This window comes from Phaenicophaeus curvirostris, chromosome 2 (genome assembly GCF_032191515.1).
Source record: "Phaenicophaeus curvirostris isolate KB17595 chromosome 2, BPBGC_Pcur_1.0, whole genome shotgun sequence".
Classification (NCBI taxonomy): Eukaryota; Metazoa; Chordata; class Aves; order Cuculiformes; family Cuculidae; genus Phaenicophaeus; species Phaenicophaeus curvirostris.
In genome coordinates this window covers 76,960,951-76,988,109 of record NC_091393.1, presented here as the reverse complement: position 1 = coordinate 76,988,109, position 27,159 = coordinate 76,960,951, and the positions used below count along the sequence as shown (strand labels likewise).

At 41.6% G+C, this 27,159-nt stretch overlaps 1 protein-coding gene across 1 annotated transcript in view; it reads right to left on the bottom strand.

Moving 5' to 3' along the window:
• The window catches only part of GLP1R (glucagon like peptide 1 receptor), a 58,463-nt gene that overhangs the window by 30,921 nt on the left and 383 nt on the right, over positions 1 to 27,159 (bottom strand). Inside the window, exons 2-3 of the mRNA XM_069852568.1 lie at positions 26,095 to 26,205; positions 186 to 295 (exon numbers count right to left, since the gene is read on the bottom strand). Of these exons, the coding sequence (XP_069708669.1) occupies positions 186 to 295; positions 26,095 to 26,205 (221 nt within the window). The remainder of the gene's footprint in view (positions 1 to 185; positions 296 to 26,094; positions 26,206 to 27,159) is intronic.

Genomic DNA, 27,159 nt, shown 5'->3' with positions numbered 1-27,159 from the left:
ACATTCCCCTTGCTGAAGGGGAGAGACCTGACATCCCTTAGTGTTCAGCTCACCCGAGTGAGGCACTCAGGATGAGTTGGTAAAGATTACTTTGACAGGACAAAACCACGTATAAAATGCCTGTATTTTTCTTCTCTTCTGTTTTGTCCTAAACAAGAAGGGCAGCAAGAGATGGAAATTCATACCTGGTCAGACGCCTCACACTCAGACAGGTTTCTCCATGGCAAGGTCGAATTCTCCTTCAGCAGCCACGTCCCTTCCAGGGTGCAAAACCGGTACACCTGCCCATGCATCACTGCCAGAAGCAAAACAAGCCAAAGGGTTAACAGAAGGAGAGACTACTTGTAGGGCAAAGTAGGCAGAGTGTTCTAAGTCTCAGTTCTTCCTCACTGATTGCTCCCCTGGCTGCAGGAGTACTTCACCTGCTCCCTGCCTGCAGCAGATGCTGCTGCTGTTGCTCATCCTCAGGACCAGGGAGCAGCTTAGGAGGACACAACTGAAAAAAGATGAAACACTGCATAATCCAGCAGTCTGAAACAGTTGCTGCCATCTTTGTGTGGATTTTATAACATGCATAAATTTCAGTTCACTGAAATATTAAAAAGACACAAATTCTGGACATGTTAACCCTCAGCCACAAAATACAGAGGGAAAAGGCAGCACACACAAAGTAAATGTGTTCTTTGTTTTCTGATATCATACAGAACTAGAGATGGAGAAACCTCACAACAGGTATGCTAACACAAGCTCCCCAAAATGTAAGTGCTTATACATACATCTGTGCTACAAAACAAAGCTGTAAAACTTTGCCTAAACGACTGATGTACTCTTTTTATTTCTTCTGTCTAGATGTTTGAAGAACTAAACCAGCAATAACTAAAATATCTTTCCAAAGCATTTAACAGCTTTATCTTGTAAAGGCAGGTATGACTACATGGCTTATAATAATATCACAGCAGACAGAAATACCAACATAGAAGCATAGAGAGGAAGAAGCACTCAATCACAGTTTATTAAAAGAAACCCTCTCTCTGGTATCTAGAGTATTGGGAAGTCTTTTACTGCTGTACATAAACAACCTGAAGGTGCCCCTGCATCAGAGCATAGCTATGGTAATGATGTTGGCTGCTTTGCCAAAGTTTCTTACTAATTACATTTCTGACCCATTAAACTAACTTGTCCCACGTTACAAAGCTACCCCTCAGAAAGCAGTGCTGGGTCAATCACTCAGCCAGGGTTAGCCTTCACCAAGGCAGTGTTCAGAAATAGAAGCTTACAATGTATAGTGGTATGAGAAGCTGAGTTAGGAGGATTCAGTTCTACAAAGTTATCAAAATATTTCTCAACTACAGCTTTTGCTCAAACCCAGCCTCACCTGCTGCAACCTCATCCTTTTGTCAGCTCCCTCATTACTGCAAATCAGAACTCACTAGAACTCAGCATTTCTGTTTAATGGGGAAATATTAAAACTCGTTTGAAATTTTAACAACCCAGGCGGCTATTGGCATATTAGCTGATAAATGGGAATTTGTTTCATAATTGTCAGCAATAGACTAGTAGTAGGTATTCTAAGTGAAGAATGATGTTTTTAAAAATAATATAATCATATTCTAATAAGCCATTTTTAATGAGAATGCTAAATGGCAACTGATAACGCTTTTGGTAGGTATAGGCTATTATCTTTTGTAATTGGTGTATTGAATATACCAGAAAGAGACAATAGAAAGTTATCTGCAATAATATAAAAATTGTTATGCCTCATAGAGGTTTTTCCTTAATGATAAGGATATCTGTTTGCATAAGTTTTCACAAAAACTAAAGGAGAGGTAGGTCAGTGCACACAACATAAGCATTCTCATCCATTAACAGCTATGAACACGTCACCTGCTCTCATTGTCTGCTGCCTGCCAGTGCCAACCAGTAATCTATTCAAAACACCTATTGAAAGTCAGCTCTAGGAATCCAGAAGCAGTAAATATCAGATATAAAAAGTTAATTAAGCTGAAATCCAGGTGGTTAAACTCCAGAGGGCCAAAGGACTCAGAAATGCAGTCTGACTGCCACTGCATAAGCTGTAACCAAGAAGTATCACAAGACAAAATTATTGAGAAACAATCTTACACAAAAAGAAAATCTACTATATTCCTAAAAAAAATTGTGAAAGGAGAAGTGATTTTTTTAAAAAACCATTATTTTACATTCTCTGAAATGCTTTGTAAATTTTTTACACCCCAATCTTTCTTACTGTCAAGCTCTAATCGTGATGAAAACTTAGCCTTGTTGTATTTATCTTCTCTCCAAATCATCACAACACATTTTAGTTTTCTTTTTATTGACAAAACTTATTTTGAAATAATGAAGAAATTCTATTATATGCTGAAGTCTAGCATATATTGGAAAATGGAAGAGTTTACAGTAAACGAAACATAAAATCTGCCATCAGGCAGGAAGATAAGACAATTAAATCTAAACATGAAGAAAAACAAATGTAGCCCATATGACACTGGAAAGGAGAGTTTCTGCCACATCTAAGAGTTACAAACCCTCAAACTGGACTGATGGCTCTTGGAGGTAGCTGCAAGCCGGCTGTGCGAGGTTGTAGCCTTACTGCTCACCAAAATGTGGTGGTCAGTGCAGGACCCAGAGGCAATTAATGACCAGCTGGGCTGCCTGTATTCAGGAAGAGCTTTAAGAAGCAAAATAATTAATCCAACCAAATAGCTGAGACTGTGTATGAGAGTGTATACATCTAATCTATGGAACCATTTATTAGCCAAGCTGCTTACAAGATACAAAAAGTAAAAAAAAAAAAAGAGAAAAAAGAAAACTTAGACTTCGTGTTGAGATTCTGGTCAATACATGGAACGATGCTCATGAAAAAATTGAGAGGCTGCACAAAGTACAACATGAGAAGAGCGCAGGGCTGATATACTGCAGGCAGCCAATTATTCTCACTAATCACACCACTGTGGAAACAGATTATTTTCAGTTATGTGTTGAATGCCACAGAACACACACAACATTAGCAGAGGTTTATTGTAGGGGCTGTGAAGGGCAGGCTCAGCGATGGATATACACCACACCAGACCCTTCAGCTGAGCGCATCCAACACAAGCACCATGAGGGACACCTGTGATGTAAATCCAGCCCATAAGGTGCTGGCATCTTTGCATGCTGCTTGATTAACTGCAGAAGCCCCCCAGAAAAGGAGGCCCAGAGCCACAGCCACTATAGGATGCACTTTCAGAGCAGACGCTTCCTGAACCACATCATCCTGCAGCCACTCGTGGTTTCTGTTTCCTAGAAGCACAAAGCAAACAGCCTCCATCTAACTCATCCTCTGGGCAACAGGCTCCATCACAGATAGCCGCCTACTACTGTCCAAACACAAGTAAAAGGCTGATAGTAACTGACAGCTCAGGAGAGATGTTACCTTAACTCAACACTTTTCCCTGGTCTTGCTTGAAGGAAGAGGGGGATGGAGAACAGCCTCAATGCCAGAAACTCTGCTCTTGCAAGTCTCCAAAATAACTGATAAAAACCTGAAATGGAGACTTTAGATCTTGTTTGTTTCACATACAAACTAAATTATCCTCTTTGTTTAGTGAAAATGGTGCCAACCAATTTCAAAGGGATCCCCTACCTTTTAATCACAGATATTTTGATTCAAGCACTGCAAGTATCTTACCATTTTTACTGCTCAGAGGAAAGCACATGGATTGCATTAAAGCTACCTAAAAATGTTCTTAAAACAGCTTTTTCACTTGGACTTCTTATGACACACAGCTGGTCATGGCTTAAGATGGTAAGGATCTTCAACTTCTGAAATGGACAAAGGGATATTATTTGTACGCATTGTCTTTGCTGAGAAAATCAGAAAGCTTTTTTGACCAGAAAGCTCGTTCCCTTCAGCCTTCATATGAAGCCTTTGCTGAAAAAAAATCAGTTATCAATACAGATGGAGGCAAACTAAGAACAACATGCTTGAAAGTTACCCACGTGTTATGACAGAAGTAAGACATGTACACAGCTCCTCCCTCAACTGCTGAGCAATTTCAGCTTCTTGCTTACAGGTGGTGTAGTCAAGGGTGATTCACATTTGTCCATGCCTGAGAGTGACTCAGGCCCTCTTACCTTTAATGTAATGCAAATACAAAACATACAGCAATCAGCTTCAATTCTAATAGATCAGAAGGATGAACAATTTTTTTGATGGTTCAAGTAGTTGCTGCCTCCTTGCTATCCTGCAATACTTTTTCTTGTCTTGTAATGCTTTCTGTTACTATATAGTCAAGTTTCAAAACATACTGATTATTACATTCTAGGATTGACTATCATCCTCCACAAACAAACAATAATAAAATCTACAGCCAGTGCATAGGGAATCTGATTTTATTTAACCTGCAAGCTAAGTGAATTCACTCACAAAGCAGCACAACCTTTGGAACAGCAGCTTAATGAAGCCAGTTTATTTGAACAGTGTCAATTACACCTCATTAGAATTACATGTTAAAACATGGATTGATGCCCAAAACTCAGTCTCTGTAAACTGATAAAAGACAGAGAGGTGAGCCCAAGAGTTAGCACTGAAGTTAACATCTGCCTACTTCTCTGATGAGCCTGTAAATCAAATTAAGTAGTAAATCTAGTTAAACGCTTTTATATATGGAGAAAATATGTTATCACACAAGCAGGAAGCTCACAAATGTCTTCTTACTAGCCCCTTCTTACTGGATATAAAACTAAATTATTTCTTTGCTTAAAATAACTAACTTGATTTGCATTTTACAACATCAGGGTGTCAATGTTGGTGTGAGATTACTCACCCAACTGTTCCTGAGGATAAACTGGAACATTATTCATTGTAAAAACAAATTACAATGTTCTATCCAATCAATCCTATTCAGGCAGAGGGATGAGAGAATGAGAAGAAGAACAAGAGAGACTGTAGTTCTATTGAGCTGCTCTGTGTCAAGTATTATAGACCTCTCCCCTCTATTAATACCTCTCCTCTATTTCCAGCAGGGAGAACATTTTGGAAAATGTAACGATTTTCTCCATAAAACAAAGACTCTGTAGCACGTCAGCACCATGACAGTCTTCAAAGCAGACTGGTTTACTCCCAAAATGAGCAACTTGCCCTTTGATGGGACAACAATTTATCAGAATTTAGGAGGCTGCACCCTCATCATCAGCTCTGTTCAGTTACCATTTGATGAAATCAGGGCACTGCTGCCCTCGAAAGGAGCCACTCCTGGCTGTAAAAGCTGCTGCCTAAATGTCACTCAGACCCAAGCCTAGTGCTGCTTATAAGCAAAGATATCCTAAACCCAGGGTTCATGTACTTGCCCAGGAGCGTGCAGCTGGAAATAAAACACCAAGGAGCAGCCTGATCGTGAAGCCTCCAGGAAGCAGGAGCATCTCCAGCCTGCACTACTGTCCAAGAATTACATTTATCAAAATGCACACTTATGCTGGGCTCACTGCCACATCATCCAAAATCGTATTACTTCAACAAGCAGCTTAACTACAAGTGCTTTATTTAATATCCCTCCACACTATTTCTCCTCCCTTATAGTGTATTTGTCATCCCAACTCCTTTGCTTTAGTGATGATAGGAAAAAAATTATAAACAGCTACACCTTGCATTTTGCCTTGAGGGCAGAAAGGCTGGTGGTCACTTCAAGTTCTTGCAGCAGGAAGAGAATAATTATAAATTATATTTTATGGTTTGAGTGAGAGGTGGGGAAACAGATGTGGACATCCCCACAGTGAATTTTCCCCATGACTAGCTCTTAGCCTGAGAGATGCAAAAATCCCTCCAGCCTCTTACAAAGAAAAAAAATAATTACTGCAAAGAAAAGTAGTGACAAGAGAGTCATGCATCCACACTGCTACCTAGAGATGAATGTGAGCCTACACAGCCCTAACAGATACCTTTACATGGTGTATGGGGAGATCCAGTTAAACAAGTGCAGGCCGTGCCAGAGGCTGCTTAAGCCCACCCTGCTCGCTCTTGAAATCCTCGGTGCCTGAATCCTGTGCTATGCTATCAAAAGCACAAATTTGGAGACTATTCATATGGGGGTGACGTTGTCTGGCATCACACAAGTGATATTACCTGCATATAAATTCTTACTTAAAAACATACATCCTGGAGTGAAATTAACACAACAAAACTAAACATTCAAGAAATACAATGTGTTAAATTAAAGTTATCTACATAGGTTTTACTTCCACTCAATAACACTGTTTCCTCATACAGAGTCACATGCTTTTTTGCAACAGAATATGTTTTATTCAGGATACAGAATAGAAGCAGATAATTGAATGGAAATTATTGATCCTTACCACTGTGAGATATCAAGCCATATTTAAGTATACTGAACCAAGTCTATACAAGGGAAAGCCTGTAGATGTTGTCTACATAAACTTTACTAAAGCCTTTGACGTATTTTCCCACAGCTGGGAAAAACTGGCTGTTCATGGCTTGGACAGACATACTCTTTGCTGGGTGAAAAACTGACCGGATGGCAAGGCCCAGAGAGCTGTGGTGAATGGAGTTAAATCCAGTGGTGTTCCCCAAGTCTCAGTGTTGGGACTGGTTCTATTTAATATCTTTACCAATTATTTGGACAAGGGGGTTCAGGGCACCCTCAGTAAGTTTGTAGATGACACCAGGTTTGGCAGGAGTGTTGATCTGCTTGAGGGAAGGAAGTCTCTATAGAGGGATCCGGACAGGCTGGATTGATGGGCTGAAGCCAACTGTACGAGGTTGAACAAGGACTGGATGAGGGAAAGGCTGTGGATGTGGTCTTCCTGGACTTCAGCAAAGCCTTTGACACAGTTTCTCACAGCGTTCTGCTTGAGAAACTGTCAGCCTCTGGCCTGGACAGGCGCACACTCTCCTGGGTGGAAAACTGGTTGGATGGCCGGGCCCAGAGAGTGGAGGTAAATGGTGAGAAATCCAGCTGGAGGCCAGTGACAAGTGGGGTTCCCCAGGGCTCAGTGCTGGGTCCAGCCCTGTTCAATGTCTTCATCAATGACCTGGATGAAGGCATCGAGTGCACCCTGAGGAAGTTTGCGGACGACACTAAGCTGGGTGGAAGTGTCGATCTGCTGGAGGGTCGGGAGGCTCTGCAAAGGGATCTGAACAGGCTGGACCGCTGGGCAGAGTCCAATGGCATGAGGTTTAACAAGGCCAAATGCCGGGTCCTGCACTTGGGGCACAACAACCCTATGCAGTGCTACAGACTAGGAGAAGTCTGTCTAGAAAGCTGCCTGGAGGAGAGGGACCTGGGGGTGTTGGTTGACAGCGACTGAATATGAGCCAGCAGTGTGCCCAGGTGGCCAAGAAGGCCAATGGCATCTTGGCTTGTATCAGAAACGGCGTGACCAGCAGGTCCAGGGAGGTTATCCTCCCTCTGTACTTGGCACTGGTGAGACCACTCCTTGAATCCTGTGTTCAGTTCTGGACCCCTCACCACAAGAAGGATGTTGAGGCTCTGGAATGAGTCCAGAGAAGAGCAACAAAGCTGGTGAAGGGGCTGGAGAACAAACCTTATGAGGAGTGGCTGAGGGAGCTGGTGTTATTTAGCCTGGAGAAGAGGAGGCTGAGAAGAGACCTCATTGCTCTCTACAACTGCCTGAAAGGAGGTTGCAGAGAGGAGGGTGCTGGCCTCTTCTCCCAAGTGACAGGGGCCAGGACAAGAGGGAATGGCCTCAAGCTCCACCAGGGGAGGTTTAGGCTAGACGTTAGGAAAAAATTCTTTACAGAAAGGGTCATTGGGCACTGGAACAGGCTGCCCAGGGAGGTGGTTGAGTCACCTTCCCTGGAGGTGTTTAAGGCACGGGTGGACGAGGTGCTGAGGGATATGATTTAGTGTTTGATGGGAACGGTTGGACTCGATGATCCGGTGGGTCTCTTCCAACCTGGTTATTCTGTGATTCTGTGAAGGACAAGTACCAGGTCCTGCACTTGGGTGACAACCCTATGCAATGCTGCAGGCTTGGAAATGTTAAAGCTGGAAAGCTGCCCAGAAGAAAAGGATTTGAGGGTGCTGGTTGACAGCCAGCTGAATATCAGCAAAGCAGTGTGCCCAGGTGCCAAGAAAGCCAACAGCATCCTGGCTTGTATCGGAAATAGTGTGGCCAGCAGGACATAGGGAAGTGACTGTCCCCCTATACTCAGCACTGGCGTCGCCACATCTCAAATCCTATGTTCACTTTTGGGGCCTTCAGCACAAGAAAGAGATTGAGGTTCTGCAGCATGTGCAAAGAATGGCTATGAAGCTGGTGAAGGGTCTGGAAGAAGTGTTCAGGGAATTGGGGCTTGTTTAGCCTGGAGAAAAGGAAGCAGAGGAGGAGACATTATTACTCTTTACAGCTACCAGGAAGGAGGTTGTAGTGAGCAGGTGTTGGTCTCTTCTCCCAAGTAACAAGAGACAGGACAAAAGGAAGTGGCCTCATATTGTGCCAGGGGAGTTTTAGGCTAGATATTAGGAAATGTTCCTTCGCAGAACATGTTCATCAAACACTGGAATAGGTTGCCCAGGAAAGTGACTGAGTCACCATCCCTGGAAATATTTAAAAGACTTGTGGTGCTTAGGGACAGGGTTCAGTGGTAAAACTTGGCAGCTTTAGGTTAAGGGTTGGACTTGTAGATGTTAAAGGTCTTTTCTAACCCACACAATTCTGCAAAATACATCATTTTCTCATTTTATGGTCCATTCAAAGACCACCAATGCAGCTCCACAATGAGCACAAAGTGCTATTACCACATATGTGTACATAGATGAACCAAAAAAATAAAGACCATATTCTAGTCACATAGTAAAGCCAGATTTATAGAAGAAAATTAGTCAGCCAGAAAATTTGTTCCTCGTGAGCATTCAGTTCTCTTAGTGCAGAGAACATCCATGCCAGCTCTGCAATATCTTGCCTCACTCAAAACAAAGTCCCATGGTTAATGAGGCAATTATCCTGCAGAGAAGATACCCTTTACTACATCTCACAAGTAGACCCATTCTGCATTGTGAAGGAATGTGAGATACGTGGAAAAACAATAGAATACAGCTTCATAATTAAAAACTCCTTGCGTAATGGTGGACAGTAAAGGTTCTGTGAGCAAAGTCGACTGTGCCAAATCAGAAAGGACTTATTAAGTTGTAACCTTATGCATTGTTGGGTAGGAGTTAATTTCTCATAAAATTTAAAACATCTTCCTGAAAAACAGCAGTTTAAGCGTTTCCTTTTCCCTAAAAGAGCTATAGCCTCCAAACATTTCAGCTAAGTAGCTTGCATTGAGAAAGAGCTATGCTACACCACACTGAAACCTTACATAACTTTTTGAAATATACTTTAAAAAAAAGCAACTCAAAAAAAGGTTTAATAAAGAGTGATTATGAACTCTAAAAGATAAGTGAACTAATGTAATAAAAGAAGGTTTATGAAAAACAATTATTATGTTATGGTAATGGTATAGTTTTGTGAAGATTTGGTAAGGTACCAAAAAGCACCATTAAAAGATTTGTTCAGAATAAATAAAAGTGGATCGGACTAGATTTATTGCAACAACAAATTATATTAGAAGCTTAATGCATAATAAGCTTCTAAAAACATGCTAAGAGATTTGATGTTTTAAAGTTATTGGATTGGCGAATGTAATTAATAGAAAACATCCCAGAGAATATTAAAAAGAAAAAAAAAATGCAATAAAAGGTTTTCTTAAAAGGCTACTGCAGACGCAACTCAAATCTTCTCAGGACAAAGGAAGGGATCTATTTTACTATGCATATGCTCTAAGGACTTATAAAAATAAACAAAACACCTCCAGAAAACCAAACAAACATGCAGATTATGAAAGAAAAACAAGTTAAAAGGAAAGGAAACAACTCAGCAAATTATTAGCATAATGTTTGCCATGGTAAAGCAAGGATAAACAACTTCGAGAAAAAACAACAGATAACTAGGTATGTTAAATATGCACAGCTAGGAAGGAGAAGAAAGTACACAGGCAAATAAACACCAGTTGTGTGATGCAGCTCCTGAGCAAGACAACAAGGTGCAGAAGATGCAAGCTAAAACCATCTCTCACAGGACAATTATAAAAGATAAGCCAAAAAATCCTAAACAACTGGAAGCTTTCAGCACAGGCAAATGCAAAACATCATAAAAAGTAACCTAAACCATCAAACATCATTTAAAGATTACTATAATTCCACAAGTATTACCCACTATCTAGAGAAAGTAAAGGTAGCGGATACTCCAAAGCAGAACAAATACAATGAAGCACCTCATGCATTTCAGAGTGAAGACATTTTTATTGAGCAAGCTCTGCACTCTGTATTGGTTAAAGGCTTATTAACCTCCATATACATGAACTAAAGCATCTGAAGCTGTGAAATTATACCAGCTGCTAAAGGTTCCTACAGACATTTCTCTTATACTCTTAACAGACCTGGCGTTACAGATATAAGCTGCATCTACATGATAAGTAGAACAATGTGATAAAATCCTAGACCCATCTAGCTCAGGTGCAGGAGAAATACAGGCCTTGATTCTACTGCTCAGGACACTGCCTTGAGCCACATCAACATATCCCCATGTTCTGCAATGGATTTCTCCATGATGCAACAAAGCGATACTGATTTCGAGTTCCAAGCTCCGTAACAGATATACACTAGCGCTAACATTTCTTTGTCTTCCTTTCACAATACGTTCCTCTTCTCTCTGCCTCCTCTGCTCCTCTCCTAGCTACTGTCACACTATTTCTCATTCTCCCATACTTGCATTCCTCTCCTTGGTTCTCCCCCTTCAGCTTTATTCCTCCAATCCTCCCTGTTGCTGCAATGTTTACTTCTATGCTGCTGATCTAACTACCCACTGCTGACCCTTCACTTCTCTATTCCACTCCCAGCTCCTACTGTGACTTGCCATTCTCTGAAACCACTATAATTAAACAAAATTGCAACCTGACTCCAGTCTCCACAAATCCTTTCTTACAGATCCATTCCTCAGTCCTCCTCATAGCACTCCAGCAGCTCCTTCTGCTCCAGCCATCCCAAGGAGTGAAAATAATGAATTCTGCTTTCAGGTCTGGAGGCTACTGTGGCCAGCAAGGGCACAAGAAGTCCCACGCCATCCATGTGCCAAAAGCACATCTCGCCCAACAGTCACACAGGATTTGAGGAGAAAGGACCACTGCTCTGTTTTCACCTGGCCTCTGGAGACTGTAGGCACAAAATCTAGGAAGCACACATAAGAATTCATCCTGTGAGCAGCAGGAGACATATCACCAGTACCACAGGAGCCACATTCCTCTTCCTCATCCACATACTGTAACATAGAACAATATTTTTGACAAAACATTCTTGAAAAATGTCAGCTGTAAACCAGACTTCTATTGTGTTGAATCTCTGTCAAGCAAAGTTCTGCAAACCTATAAGCTACTAAATACAAGCTCTGACTACTAATGAATAAAACACCAACAGCTTTTATTATGGAAAGCATCGTCTTTCCTGTCAATAAATACTGTAGGCTATTCAAGCTGCAAAGTTGTGCCTGGATTTACCTTTCCATTACAAAGACAAACTCCACACTGATCTCTAATTCTTACTCTCCATCTCAAAGTTGGGACCTACCACCAACCAAAAATACCAGAAATTCTTACACCATTCTATGGGTAACCTTCCCCAAGTTTTCTATTCCATTTTTGTTTCCACACAGTTTTCATTGCTTAGTATTTAGATGGATGTACAATCATTCTGACTCAAGCTTTTCTTCTCCTGACACGATGCAATCCTTTCCTTGAATATCCACTAACTGCACTACCTCACATTTTAAAAAAACTTAAAGTTCGCTGTCCTTCATTATCCTCATAAATGCAATGTTTTCCACACTCTTACTCATGCTTTCATTCAGTTTAAAGGAAATCATTGATGCCCTGCTTCATCAAGCTCCAGGACAATTATCACACAGGTTTTCCGTGCGGAAGCCAGTTTTGCTGCTTTCAGAGGAAATATGCTGACGAGCACTTGATCCGTTTCTCACCTAATTCATTTCTAGTCATTCCAATTGTCAAAAAGTAATTTAGTTTCAGAAAGGTCAGATAAGTCTGACCAGACGCCAACCACCACTATCATAATTACTGTCATTGAACTTGTCATGTATCCAGTCTGTCTCATAAATCCAGAAAAACTTTCTTCCTATTCAAAGAAAATTTAAAGTGATGTATAGGAATCCTAACAGTTAACATTTGGAACACATTTGAGTACGATCAGACATACTTTCAAAATTCACAGCAGGGACTTTAGTCTCTCAGGGAAAATCTAGGCTACTATAGGGGAAAGTTACCAGCAAAACAGAAGTGGAAAATAAATAAAATTCTGTATATGATTAACAAGTGAAATCATGGTATAGGTTAGCACATTCTCAAGTTAAAGCTGCATTTGTGAAACGTGTGTGAGAGGGAACATGTCCTATAATTAGACTACTTGCATGCAGACACCTTCTAAGTCAGTTGAGATTTTTTAAGTGATTACTCAGTCAAATGAACATACTATAAAAAATTCAAACACAGAGCTACTGAATTCAAAAGGCAAAGTGTGATTTGCCTTTACGTAAAGTGTTCGCTTTTATAGATACACAATAGATTTGAGTTGTATTAACCTAACTTCAACTAAGAATCTTGGAAAAAAAGAAGCAACCTCTAAGCTCACTATTGCCAGAAGCATATTTGTTACATTGGTGAAAATGTATAGTCTGGATGTGAGAGGAGCATTTCCTATCACACACATAAAAGGTGAAGTGCCAGGGATTTCTGAAAAAGGGAGGAAGCAGGTTGTAGGTCGTATGGCTCTTCTAGAAAGTTGCTCTCCACATATGCTGCTATAAGATCAGGTATTCATGTTTTATCCCATCTTTGGGACTTGAGGGGAAAAAAAAAAAAATCAATACTTTACTAATTAGCAACATTTAAGTAAGCCAGAAAGATAATAAGCTGTTTTCAGCAGGGCATTTAATTATGTAACCCACACAAGCACTATGTTAATTCAGGCCCTTAATTAGCTCAATTTACTCTTTCTCCTCTGCAATTAAAAACTGCAAGTTCTTAAGTACAAGTAACATGAAGAAAGGCTTGAAGTCCCTCCATTTAACAGAGTATATACGGGTACGGCAAGCAAATAAAAGTGGGCAGATAATAGATACTTCAGTTACACAAGACAAAATTTCAGGTAATTGGTGAGCTCGAACATGACTGCTGGAAGCTAAGCTACCTACTAGACTAGCGTGGGCAAGGCACAGAAATAGTCCAGTATTTTCATTGCAGCTGGGCGTGACACTGTTTATTTCTCACTTAAATGACCTATTCACAGTCAGATCATCTGGGGCAATTCCTCAAGCAGTTACAGATGAGGCTTAGCTATGTCTCTGCAGAGGTGTGCCTTGATATCCTTGACACTACATCTCAAGGAATTACTTCATCCAAACAAAACCACTGTACAGTTATAACTGAAAGACTACTGGAAAAAATGCAGTTCTGCCAACTACTCTAATTCCCGCAGACACAGTCACAGCAAGCTGCTAGCATAAAAACTTGACAGCCTTGCTGTAGGATATGTCCAGGAAAGCAGAAAGGTAAATTCTTCCTAGAGGTCCTTAGGTGACCAGAACTGTACTTGTCATACAAACAACATACTGCTGCTCCCATTTATCACCTATTTTTGCACCTCAACATCTGGTCACAAGCAAAGCCTCCTTCTGTTTCAACCCCACATTGTATAAGCAATGCCCATCTTTTGGTGGCAGCAGAAGAGGAATCTGAGCATATAGCTTTTCACTGTCCCTAAAGGAAGTCGTACACTTCTCCCTAGCTGAAAGTTTATAAGCCGCTGCTCTGTTGCATGTATGTCAATCTGCAGTTAACCAGCAATTTATTTAAAAACATTTCATTTGTTTAAATCAACAAAATTGATAAAATGGAGAATGACATTGCCACATGGCCCGCAGTAGATGGATGATGATAATATCTATCTGTCAATGGATTCTTAAAATTATTTCTTCCAACAGTCCCTATGTCTACCCTTGAGATGAGCAGCACGTTCTAGAGTTCTCTGGTGTACTGCCACAGGGAGACTACCAAACAGAGGCAGAGGTGACCTTGAAAGACTATTTTTCTTTCGAGTAAACTGGATATTGTTAATTAGCTATAGTTTTAGTGCAAGGAAATATAATTTTTTTAATTGCTTATGGGTTAGCAACTGCAAAGAAACATGTTTATTTACTAAAAAAAGTCACAACTCTTTCCAGCATTATGGAGCACTTTCTGGAACCTTGGTTTTATTAGAGTAAAGAAGAAAAGAAATGTAATAAATGTCTAATCATCTTCACTCTATCGAATATTTGAAGTGAAATTTATTTTATTGCATGTTGAAAGACAAACAGGTAGTTCAGCTATATGCTCAAGTAGCCATCTGCTTTCTTGGTATTATGAAGATCTCGAATTACAAAACTGGATTATTAAACAAAAAGTGTGAGAGATTAAAACAGACAAGGTTTAATCTGGTTCCCAAAATCAAGTGTTTCAGCCATGCATGTACTTCTAAACCGTGTGAAGGAAAATTCACACAAACTTCTGCTTCCTCAGCTGTAGGACTTAACACAGACCCCTCTAGAAAGCAGCACGTATTACCTCCTTTGGTTTGCCTCATACAAGTGACAACAACATTTTACCACCCCAGCACCATTACCCAAAGGAGGTCTTACAAACAAAAAAAAAGCATCTTCCGTTTCTGCTTTGTGCTTGCAGCACCAAGGCACTCAGTCTCCAGTCTCCCCTCTCCTCTGAGTTTGAACAGCACCCAAACACAGGCAACCTTGGGGAAAAGAAAGAGGACCAGAACAGTGCATTTAAACCTGCAGAACTGCAGATGCCACAAGAGTGCAGATGGATGGGCATGAGCTCTTCATAACCTTGTTAGATCATGTGTGTGTGGACACAGATGAGAAAAGCACTATATCACTTGTAGGAAAGCAAGACTTACAGGTACAGATAGATGGAGTCAGATAGAGCACTCCCTCAATCCCAAACCAGTGCTTACCACCAACTTGCTCCTCACCTCACCACACTGCCACCTGTCAAGCCTGGGAGCTCTCTGCTGTGAGGAGGGCATTACACTATCAGAAACCTCCACCACCAGGTAACAACCCATAATCACTGCCAAAGCTTAAGTCTACTTGTAAACCCCTCTCATCTGGGCCACCACATGTCGTTACAGACCCAAAGCACTTGTGGCAACACCTTGACAAATATGACAATATTCTTTCCTTTTTCAGTCCTCCTCCTTGGTGGGCACAACCACCACAGATGATTCTCTCTGATCCCAAACAAAATCCTTTTCAACACTTAGGTTTCTGCTGCTTGTCTAGCAGAGAATGCAGTTTGCAGTATAGCCATGCATGATGCCACTACAGCCATATAAGTCTATACGATCACAGCTTTTAGGAAGGAAAGACACCATACAGGAGAGAAGAACTAGGGCTTGCTGGGTTCCCGACTTAAACAGCAGCCAGGACTCAGTTAGACAGTAATACAGGATGGGGAACAGCGCTGACAATTTCCATCATTTCTGCTGCACCACAAGAAGGTTTGCCTCTATGCCATAGCCCAAGGGAATTTGCTTTTACAAAGCATAAAATCCTCTTGGGTCAGATTCATAACCTCTGGCAGTCAGCAGTTCTAAGGGAATGCCCCATTTCCACTCAAAGCCTCACACAGAGCCCACATCTACATAAAGGCACATCAGGAAAAGCATTTCTGACACCAGAGAAGGAACAGGGAGTGCTGGAAAAAGGGTTCAAATGTCACTTAGGATTTACAGCAGAGAGAAATAGGAAAGAGATGATCTGGATATGTCCTTGCACCTAAAGGTACTCTGGAGTAGCAACCTGATTTCTGGCCTCCTCTGCATTACCACACTCCCAATACGAAGCTCAGTCTGTGCAGTTTGTGCCTGGACAAAACTATTGTGTGAAGTGCAGCTGTTGACCCAGATCTTCATGATGCCCTTCAACTTACTAGATTTATTCAGACTGGCTACATATCTATTAGCTAGAAGCAGCCACTAGGTTACTATCAGAGATCATCCGATATTAACATTGAGTTATTCTGTCACAAGAGATTTTACATCACAGGCTGAAAAGCTATGTTGTTTCCAGGGGTCCCAAGGCTGTACTTTACCTGGTCTTCTGGGAGAACAAAGGAGCAGGTGTTACGATTGCAACACAATGTAGTGAAGAGAATAATATAGAAGATAAAGTTAATTATAGAAGACAAGTGATTCAAGCAAAGGTGAATGACAATGAAAGTTAGCTAAACAAATGAATGTATTTCAAACTAGAAGAAAGGTCAATCTTGAGAGCTTGGGGAATTAGAAAGCAGTAAGGCCTCATGGCCAACAGTAGTGAAAGGCGCACAAACTATCTGGCCTTCTACTCAACACAATAAACGTTCAGGAATTAATGAGAGCTTGATAGTTCAGGAGTCCTATAATGGTCCATGTATGGTCATATTGGAAGACTTCATGCTAGTACAGATGAATCATTAGGTCTTAAGTCTTCAACCAAGACTTAGTGGAATCCAATGCAAACCTGGGGCACAGCTTCTGGTTTAGTTTCTCTCCAAAGAAACTGACCCCAGTTAGCTCAGACTAACTCAGTCACAGCAAACAGGAAAACCAAGAAGTTGCTTTAAAACTTACTACAGTGCCACAACAAGACATCAACATACACGACACCAGTGAAGCCAATTTAGTCATCAAACACCTCAAAACCAGAGACAGGCAGTAAGCTGAAACAAAAGCATTCAAACGCTTCAGAAGATTTGGAGTGGAGATCTGAATAACAGCCACATCTGCGTTAACGCAAGTTTGCAGCCAGCCTTTGTGCAGCCCAGTGCATATAGTAGCAACTGATGCGACTACTGTTGACATAACTCTTGTCTGTAACTAGCACCCCTGGAAGGTTTTTTAATTAAAAAGGATTTAGTGCTATTAAACAATAAAGTATCAGAACCCCAGAGAAGGCATAATTGCAAAATGAATTGTGCAGCTCTACGGTCTCCAAATCTACATGGTGTTACTGGCATCTGGCTTTCAATTATAAGAAGGTAAAAAGAAAAACTACAGAGCCAGTGAAAGTGAGGTGAGATACCTGCTGTCCCTGAAAACACTACTGCTCCCCTTGGAGGTTTCTACATTGATTGGACTTCGAGACAGCCACTGCCCAAGTATAACTCACGGCAATCTGACTACAATGAGGACAGCAAAATACACAAAGTTTAACTGGTGTTAACTCCAGCGCTACAAGAAACTGAATAGGCTTTCTACATTTTCACAAAAGGCAAGGTTTGGCCCAAGACATGAGACATATGGGAACAAAAGCTTCAACTAATGCAGCCAGTAGTATACAAAATTTGCCTTCCGACAAGCTTTGGCTGTAGTCCAAAATCTGTGCTGGCAGCTTCACAGAACAAATCCTTCTAGCAATACCCTCCCTTCTACTACTTCAGCACCTCCACACAAAGACCTGCCCAACAGCGGGAGCTGCATAAGAACAAATAGAAGCAAAACATACACCTGGAGTGAAATAGCCCATATAGGTTTAAAATTGCCATAGCATGCTGTTTCAAAGATGCATAAGCAAGCTATTAGAAGTACAAATAAAATTTTACCAAAAGCTTTAGTTTGTTTATCAGTTTTGGGGTTTTCTGGGAAGATGGGGCAGGGTGAATGTGAGGAAGCAAGGCATGGCAGAAATCAAGCACGCATTTGTTTTGAAAATTGAGACATTTTCACTTCATATTTTCAAAACATTTCAAAACACCACTTTGAATGACAAGAAATCTTCTAAAAGAGAAAGTTCAGGATAACACAGATGAAATAAACAGAATACTTTCACCAAACTTAGATTCTACTTCCCTTTCTGCTTGCTCCACTGCCACTGATTTGCTTTGTCCCAAAGGGCTTCCTCACCACATGCACACAGCTGTTTTTGAAGAATCACAGAATGGTGGGAGTTGGAACAGACCTCTGGAGATTAACCAGTCCAATCCCCCTGCTAAAGCAAGCTGCAGAGGAATGTGTCCAGGCAGGTTTTGAGTATCTCCAGAGAAGATGACTCCACAGCCTCCCTGGGCAGCCTGATCCAATGCTCTGTCAGCCTCAAAGTAAAGAATTTTTCCTTCATCTTCAAGTGGAACTTCCTGTGCTACAGTTTGTGCCTGATGCCCCCTGTCCTGTTGATAGGCACCATTGAAAAGAATTTGGCCCCATCCTCTTGACACCTGCCGTTTAGATATTTACAAACATTAATAAGATCTCTTCTTAGTCTTCTCTTCTCCAGGCTAAACAGACTCAGGTCTCTCAGTCTTTCCTCATAAGAGACACTCCAGTCCCCTCATCATCTTCACGGTCTTCATCTCAACTCTCTCCTGTAGATCCTTGTCTTTCTTGAACTGGAGAGCCCAGAACTGGACACAAGACTTGAGATGGGGCCTGCACGAGTAGGCAGAGTAGAGGGGGAAAAGAACCTCCCACGTCTTCCTGGTCACACTCTTCTTAATGCACCCCAGGATACCACTGGCCTTCTTGGCCGCAAGGGCACATTGCTGGCTCATGGTTAATCCGTTGTCTATGAGGACTCCCAAGTCCTTCTCTGCAAAGCTTCTTTCCAGCAGATCAGCCCCTAACCCCTACTGGTGCAGGAAGTTATTCCTACTACCTAGGTGTAGGACTTAGCGCTTGCCTTTACTGAACTTGGTTAGGTTCCTTTCTGCCCAGATCTCACTGAATGGCAGCACAATATGCTGCTGTATCAGCCACTTCTCAGTTTTGTGTCATCGGCAAACTTGCTGAGGGTGCACCCTGCCCCCTCATCCAGGTGATTGATGAATATGAACTACCTGAAGGGAGGTTGTGGAGAGGAGGGAGCTAGCCTCTTCTCCCTAGTGACAGGGGACAGGACAAGAGGGAATGGCCTCAAGCTCCATCAGGGGAGGTTCAGGCTCGACATAAGGAAAAAATTCTTCACTGAAAGGGTCATTAGGCAATGGAATGATCTGCCCAGGGAGGTGGTTGACTCACCTTCCCTGGAGGTGTTTAAGGTGCGGGTGGATGAGGTGCTGAGGGGCATGGCTTAGAGATTGGTGGGAATGGTTGGACTCGATGATCCAGTGGGTCTCTTCCAACCTGGTGATTCTATGTTGAACAACACTGGGCCCAGTACTGACCCCTGAGGAACACTGCTAGCTACAGGTTTCCAACTAGAGTCTACACTGGCGATCACAACCCCCTGAGCTCTGCCATCCAGCCAGTTCCCAATCCACCTCACTGTCCATTTTATAAGACACTAGAGAAACACAGATAACTTATGAACTCCTATGACATAATTATAGCCCAGAAATGATTAGAGTCCTCATTTGCTATGATACCAACCCCCCGCACTGCGCTGTAAGACACATTAGCCACCTGTTTCTCATTCCAGTGACACCAGTTGAACCTGCAGTGAAGCAAAGGCTACTCTAAACCTCAGCTTCTTTGTCTTTCAGTGCTATTATAGGTATCTGGGTACTCAGTATATCTTAGTTCACAATCTGAGTTAGGTTAATACTATAAAAATTGCTATAATTGAAATAGATAAAGGATAAAACAGCTGCCATCACACCAATCAGGAACCTGATCTGCTGCGGGGTAGAAGGGAAGACTCAAAGGAATGAGGATACCATCCCCCCCCCCCATTTCAATGGGGTGAAATTCCTTGTATGTTTTGCTGCATAGATACACAAATGCTGCACTTATTCAGCAATTAGATGTAAAAAAGGCAGCAGTGAAGTGTCACTGAAGATATATGTAATAAACCAACCACTAGGCCACATCCCTAAGGGGCACTGATAAGTCAATGCCCCGGTACTTCAGTGTGAGATATAAAATAAAAATTCCACTAAAAATTAGAACTGAATTTACTTGTCAGTCACAAAGCAAATCTTTAGCAGTACCATGATACTTGGTTTCAAGCATAAAATCTTGGTCTAATATTGTGATCTTTCCTCTAACCAATTATCAGAGACACATTCCCAGCCTTCAGAGAGTCCATCCTTGCAGACAGCACACCAATATAGAGCATGGCAGGGATGCTTACACGTGTGCTAGGTAACACAACAAGAAAATCTCAGCTTCGGTATTAAACACATCTGACACACCAGCAGGACATTGGCTTTTACTATCTCTGTTGTACTTTATAGGCTATCCTAGCAAGCAGCACTTTCAAAAAGGACAGAAGATGGATGTCACCATCGCAAGGTGAGTGATGCTGAGAGACAAATCCTTGCAACTGCACACATTGCTTAGTACAAAAGACTCGTGGGTCCATTCTTGTGGCTCCATGGATTTGCTTTGTAAGAGACTGGTCTTGAGTCTGCATATGCATACAAGTCTGAAAAGGCAAAGCACTAAGACCCATTTTAGTCTCAAGCTTTCTAATGAACTTGAGATTCTCATCTCCTTGCAGATGTCTCTTGTTCCTTAAGATAAATGAGCAATCCAAAGACCTGAACAAAGCATTACTGCTGAACCCACACCCCAATGCAAGCAGCAATTCCAAAGCTGCCACATTAAGGAAGCAAGAAGAGTTATACCTCAAGGAACACCTCCATGGTAACAAGTAGAGACATCATGCGTGCTTGGACTAATAACATACCTGCTGAGCAGGTAAAAAGTTCTCTTGCCATTCCGCTAGACAACCTGCTGAGCTACATCTGCTGCTGAGACATGCAGAAGGACTAGCTCAAGAGTGACAGCCTCTAGGACAAAAACAGCGGGACACAAACAAGAACAAAAGCTCTTTAAGTGTACAGTTGGCAAAAACTACAGTTGATCAAGGAATGCTCCAGCATTACAAACACTTCCCATGCAAATTCTTTTTCCCATCTCCTATTCCAGCTGACACCAATGAAAGTTTTCAACACCTGACAGTAACTTGTTACTAAGACTTAACATAAAAAAAAAATTAACTGAAACAGACAATTGCAAACCTGCCAAGATTAGAAGGGAACTCTGTAGATTTCCTGTTGCAACACCTTGCTCACAGCAGGGTGAATTAAGAGAAGTTGCTTAGGTCCATGTCCAGTCAAGCTTTGACCATCTTCAAGGACAGAGATTACAAAACCTCTCTGGATCACCTGCTTCAGGCCTTTTGCCAACTTCACAGTAAAATACATCCCGTATTTCAGTTTGTAACCATTGTAAAAATTGTTTCTTTGCCTTTAGCATTTTGTCTGAAGGCTATCCATAAGTGCCCTTGTTTTGTGGCACTGGCAATGAATAGTGGAGGTGGTGCAGCCCACCACTCAGATGGGACCAGCCTGGATGAAGCTGCTGCAGGGACCACAGAATCACTAGGTTGGAAAAGACATCCAGGATCCTGTGTTCCAAAAGAACTGCTGCTGTCTATTGATGTGGTGATTTCTTTCTTTTCCCCTTCTCTCTCTTTCTTTCTTACTGTCTCCCATTTACCTTACTGTTTTCCTGATCTGATATCAGTGTGCATGTCATATCAGATCCGAGTGACCTTGGCTGTGTTCATGGATCAGACTGATCTGAACAGATTGAACCATTTCCTGCAACTTTGGGAAGTTGCACACCCCATCTCAGCTGTGCACCCAGGTATTTTGGTCTGTCTATTCCAGTCAGAGCCAGAAGAAATTTTGCTTCTGATTTCCTCCCTGAGAGTGACTTTGTCAGCCTTCAGATCACTGCACAGATACACAAAACTCCCTCCTCCTGTCCTTTGACCCCCCACCCTCATCAGGCCCACGCGTGAGTTGATAGCTCGTGGATCCACAGTGTGATAGACCATACGTAGCAATAAGATGCCCTCTGCTTCCCTGCCAAGCCTTCGTTTCTCCAGACTGAAGAATATCCCAGTACTCTCAGCCTTACAACTCCTGAGAGACGCTCCTATCCTTTAACAACCTTCACAGTCATTTGATGGATTTGCTGCAGCGTGTCTACATGTTTCTCATACCGGGGAGCCCAGAACCAGACAAAGCACTCCAGATGTGTCTCAACTCAGAGTAGAGGGGAAGAATCATCCCCTCGAGGTTTCAGTAATACTCTTCCTAGTACAGCGCAGGAAGCTGTTGTTATTCTTCGTCACAAGTCCACATTGCTGTTCCTGATCTTGTTGCCCACCAGGACCTCTAGGATCTCCTCTGCAAAGCTGCCTTCCAGCCAGAGACTACTGGCGCATGCAGTTACTCCTTTCCAGGGTCACAACTTAGCATTTCTGCTTGCAGAACTTCACAGGATTCCTATTGGCCAATTTTTTCAGCCTCTAAAGGTCCTTCTAAACAGCAGCACAACCATGTGGTGTATCAGCCACTCCTCCCAGTTTTGTATGGTCCACAAACCTGCTGAAGGTGCAATCACTCCCATCATCCAGATCATTAATAAAGATGTTAAACAGTATTGGCCCTACTACCAACCCCTGCAGTGCACCACTAGGGACTGACTTCCAGCTGGACTTTGCTCCGCTGACCACAATCCTATATGCCCAGCAGCTCAACCAGTTTTCAGTTAATCTCACGTTCATTTGTCTAATCTACGCTTTATCAGTTTGTCAGTTAGGATGTTACAGGAGACAGTGTCAAAAGCCTTCCTACAGTCAAGATAAACATCCACTACTGTCCCTCTTATCTACCAAGCTAGCCATCTCATCACCAAAGGCTATCAACTTTGTCAAGCATGATTTCACCTTCATAAATCCACGCTGACTACTCCTAATAACCTTTTTGTCCTTTAGGTGTTTGGAATCATTTTCAAGGATTATTTGCTCCATCACTTTCCTAGGGACTTATGTGAGGTTGATCAAGTATAGTTCCCCAAATTCTACTCCTTGTGCTTCTTGAAGCTAGTGTTGACAATTGCTTTCTTTCAGTTCTCAGGAATCTCCCTCAACTGCCATGACCTGTCAAAAATAATCAAGAGTAACCTCACAATGGGATCAATCAGCTCACTCAGCGCTTGTTAGTACACCCCATCAAGTCCCATGGACTTGTATAAACCCTGCTCCAGCTTTCCATAATCTGATCCTCCTCCATCAAGAGTAAGTATTCCTTGTTCCAGACTTCACCACTGATATCAACAGTCTGGGATTGCAGAAGACAAGTTTTATCAGCAAAGCCATGGCAAAGGCAGCAGTGTGTACCTTCTCAGTCATTTCCCCTTTGGTTTGTCACAAGACCTTCCTGCCCCACTCAGCAGAGGTTCCAAATTTTCTCTTGTATGTTTAGAAACCCTTTTGTTTTAACATCATTTGTCAGATTCTAGGTAGGCTTTGGCTGTCCTAACCCTATCCTTGAATGATTGGTGTTTCTATATGCCTCCTGGCTCACCCATCCCCTGCTTTCAACTCTTCTACACTTTTTAGGGAAATGACCAGGTTATAAGGAGACTTGCAGTCAATGCTTGCTCCATTTCAGTACCGCATCATACAGCAGTACTCAGTTTCAAGTGTTTCAATTTATTCCCCAGGGGACTTCTAGGGGTATGGTATGAAGTCCCCCAGAAAACTTTTTACACACATGGAAACCTGGGTCCTAGTCAAAGTAGTAAACTTAGCTGAAGCACTTCATACTTAATAATGGCCCTTCACTGAACAGGTTTTGAAGGTACTTCCCAAATAAGGTCTCATCTTTCCATTTTCTCCATTTTCATCAGGTGAAGAGATGGAAGCCTTGCAGTGCTACAATCTATTTCAAGTTGCAAGTAGGGGGGCTAAGCAAGGACAAGTAAGCATGCTTCAGTTATTACTGTAAATCACAGGATGTCCAATTTCCTTTAGCTCTAGCCCTTCCATTATAAAGACGTTACCTCTTCACCATGGCAGCCCATTAGCATTCATTTTGAACACAACTCCACAAAACATCACAAAATAATATCAGGTCATAGTAATTCAGGCTCCTCTATTGTGTACTTGGCACCAGTACAAATGTCTTGGTTTTATATTAGACGATGAAAGACTTCCTTGTTCCATCCTCATTACTCCTGATAAAACAGAGATTGAGGTATATGCAAAAAAGAGCACGTCCAGAGGTTTAATGACTTTCTGAAGTACTTTTGCAATCCTTTCTAGCAAGGGGTTAACAAAATGCTGGTGTTCTCAAAAGAAACACTGATTCAGGATAATTATTTTTTAAAAGAAATTAATTCCAAAAGTATGAAAGACATTGCGCATTCCAATAATTTATTAATCTGCAGTATTGTGTTAAACCTTGGCGCTCTCCAGCAGTGGATGTTTCAAGAGCAGCTGGATGTCAAATAACTGTATCCAGGGTCTTAAAAACTGTAAGTAAACAGGTTCAGAGGAGAGAAGTTTAATCCTGTGAAGAGTTTTAGATTCACAGAAAGAATCTCATTATTGGGAAAAAAAAATCTGCAGCATCCAACAATTTTATGTCGATTAATTGTAAGATAAGTATGAATTTCATACATTTTCTAAAAGCTTGGTTACCCATTCAGAAAACATAATATCTTTATTAACAGTCTGAAGAAGATTAGCAAAGTTTAATGTGAGAGGTTATCAAATTAGTAGTTGCTACAAAGATACTGGAGATAATACAAAAAACGTGCAGCAGAGTAGTAATATGGACACTATAGCATAACATTCACCAAGTAGAATACAGAGCAGTACATCTGGGCAGGAGTTGGGGAAGACAGCCCAACATCGAAGTTCAGCACAAACAACACAGGAATAAAACTGCCAGAGCACGTAGGTCACTTTAGAAAGCAGGCAAAGTAGAAGATGTAACCAAGTGGCAATAGGATTCCAGAGCACAGGCACAGAAAGAGTGAAGTAGATGATCTCTCCCCACATATCACAAGTGACCCTGACCACTAAGTACACCAGTCAGCTGTCTCAGTTATATCTTCCCCCAGCCTCCTGCAGACCACCAACCTACAGGCCTTGGGTAGGACATGGAGACAAAGCTTTGATGCCATGCAAGCACTTTTCAGCAACAGCCAAACCACTGGTGCATTATTAATGTTTCTGGCTATAAATACAAAGAACAGCACCATACATGCTGCTATGAAGAAAGTTACCTCCATCCCATGCAAAACCAGTAAAAGCCCCACCCCTTCCTCCATACTATTTGGATCATGCCCAGGTCCTACATTATCTACTACATCTAAGTATCCCTCTGACCACTCCACCCCACACCTTTTCTTCTCATTCCTGAAAACCTTTCCTAACAACACTTATAACACGTACTCCACACTTAACCCATCTTTACATCCAGCAGATTTACACATACTCATTAATCAGTATCTTCTGTCCCTTAACAGGCGCCAAAGCCAATTCCCCACACCAAGGTAACTAGTTAATAAACTCTTTAATTTACACTTCAAAACAAAGACCTTCACAAAGAACAAGCTGTACAAGTCATTGATTTTAAAGACAGAATGCTAGGCAAAGTGATCCAATACACATTGCTTTCAAGCGGCACCAAGTGTACATGTACGTAAGGGTGTAAAATCTAAAGATGACATTCAGTCCTTAAGAGAAAAAGCCTTTGCAATCCTGACTACGCCTTCATCTTGCAGCATTCAGAGAAATAAAATTATTTCAGGAAGCAGTATAAAGCACTTCCACTTCAGACTTTGTCTTTTACCTACTACAGGATAGCCTATCATCTAGCTTTGCTACTTTTATCTCCATTTTCAAACTACACACCATTATTACTGATACTCTTGCCCCACAGAATTATTTCATTAATAGTCACCACTATTCACACAGCAAAAACAAATAAGACCACAAATCCAAACCAAATGCAACTCTTTAGAATAGCCTCTTCTCTCATTTTCATACTCGCCAACTAAATAAAGAGTGTATCATATTGAGCTACATTCCTGCTACTGTGTTGCAGAGAACTGACTGGACTCATAGCCATTTCAGCCAATTTGCTTAAATTTGCTCGCTAAGACCATGGAAGGAAAAGAGAGTTGGTTTAAAGCTATGATGATAAGAAAAGGCTGTTACCTGCATTAGCCCAGGGGAGATACCAAGGGCAGCTGACATTTACATAGGTGCCTGGCAGTCCATCTGGCCAGCAGGCGTAATTGTCAAACGTTCTGTTGCAGAACTTGCCTTCTGCAGAGAGAAAGAAGGGATGGGGTCATGCTTCAAGAAGGAAAAGACTGAAAGCAGAAGATAAAAGGAAACATGGATGCATGCATTTCAGCCATAAAAGCATTATGCAATTTAGCTTTGATGTAGGGTTAAATAAAATTTATTTGTCCAAAAGAGTTTATCCCCACATACCAGGAAAATGAAAAACAGATTAGGCTCTAGACTAAATCAAGATACAAGAAAGGTAAATCAATACTGATCCATTTCAATCTTTCCTCTTTTACACCCTTATATAACTCAGTTTAACTTAAAATCTTTTTTTTGTTATAAATACTATAGACAACCATTCCAAGCAACGGTACACAGTTATGCAGTTGGAAAGTCTAGCCTAATATATAGATCCACCAATGAAGTATCCACACACAACCATAACTTTGCATTACAGCTTAATCAACACTAGAATACTTCAACTTCAGATTTATTAAACTGTCATTCTTAGAGGGTAGCACTCAACAGGATAACAAAGCAGAGGGAGATGAATGTTGCCCTGCTATTGCTTTCATCAGTTACTGCTCTCATTCTGCCATAATAACACAGTTAAGAGAAGGAAAATTAACAGCTTTGAAATAGTTCTTCACAAGTACAACTTAAGACCCGTCTTATCTTTCTCAGTGCGTCACAAAAGCACTGAAGCATAGGACAGGCCACACTGTGTCCAGTTCTGAGTGTCACTGACAAGTTATCAGTGTCCTCTGAGCACCACGATGCTTGCTTGTCACAGCTGCTGTCAGCATATTACAGGTGCTCAACTGCTAAGACAAGCTTGCATCCTTATTTTTACTATTGTACTGGGGTTTTTTAAGGAAAATTCAGCATTTTACAGTGCTCAAAATAATTTACACCAACTTTAAGGCCCACAGAATGCTAGGCCAGTGTGAAGAGCATGGTCTCAGACTTCCTAATATTTGCGTGCTC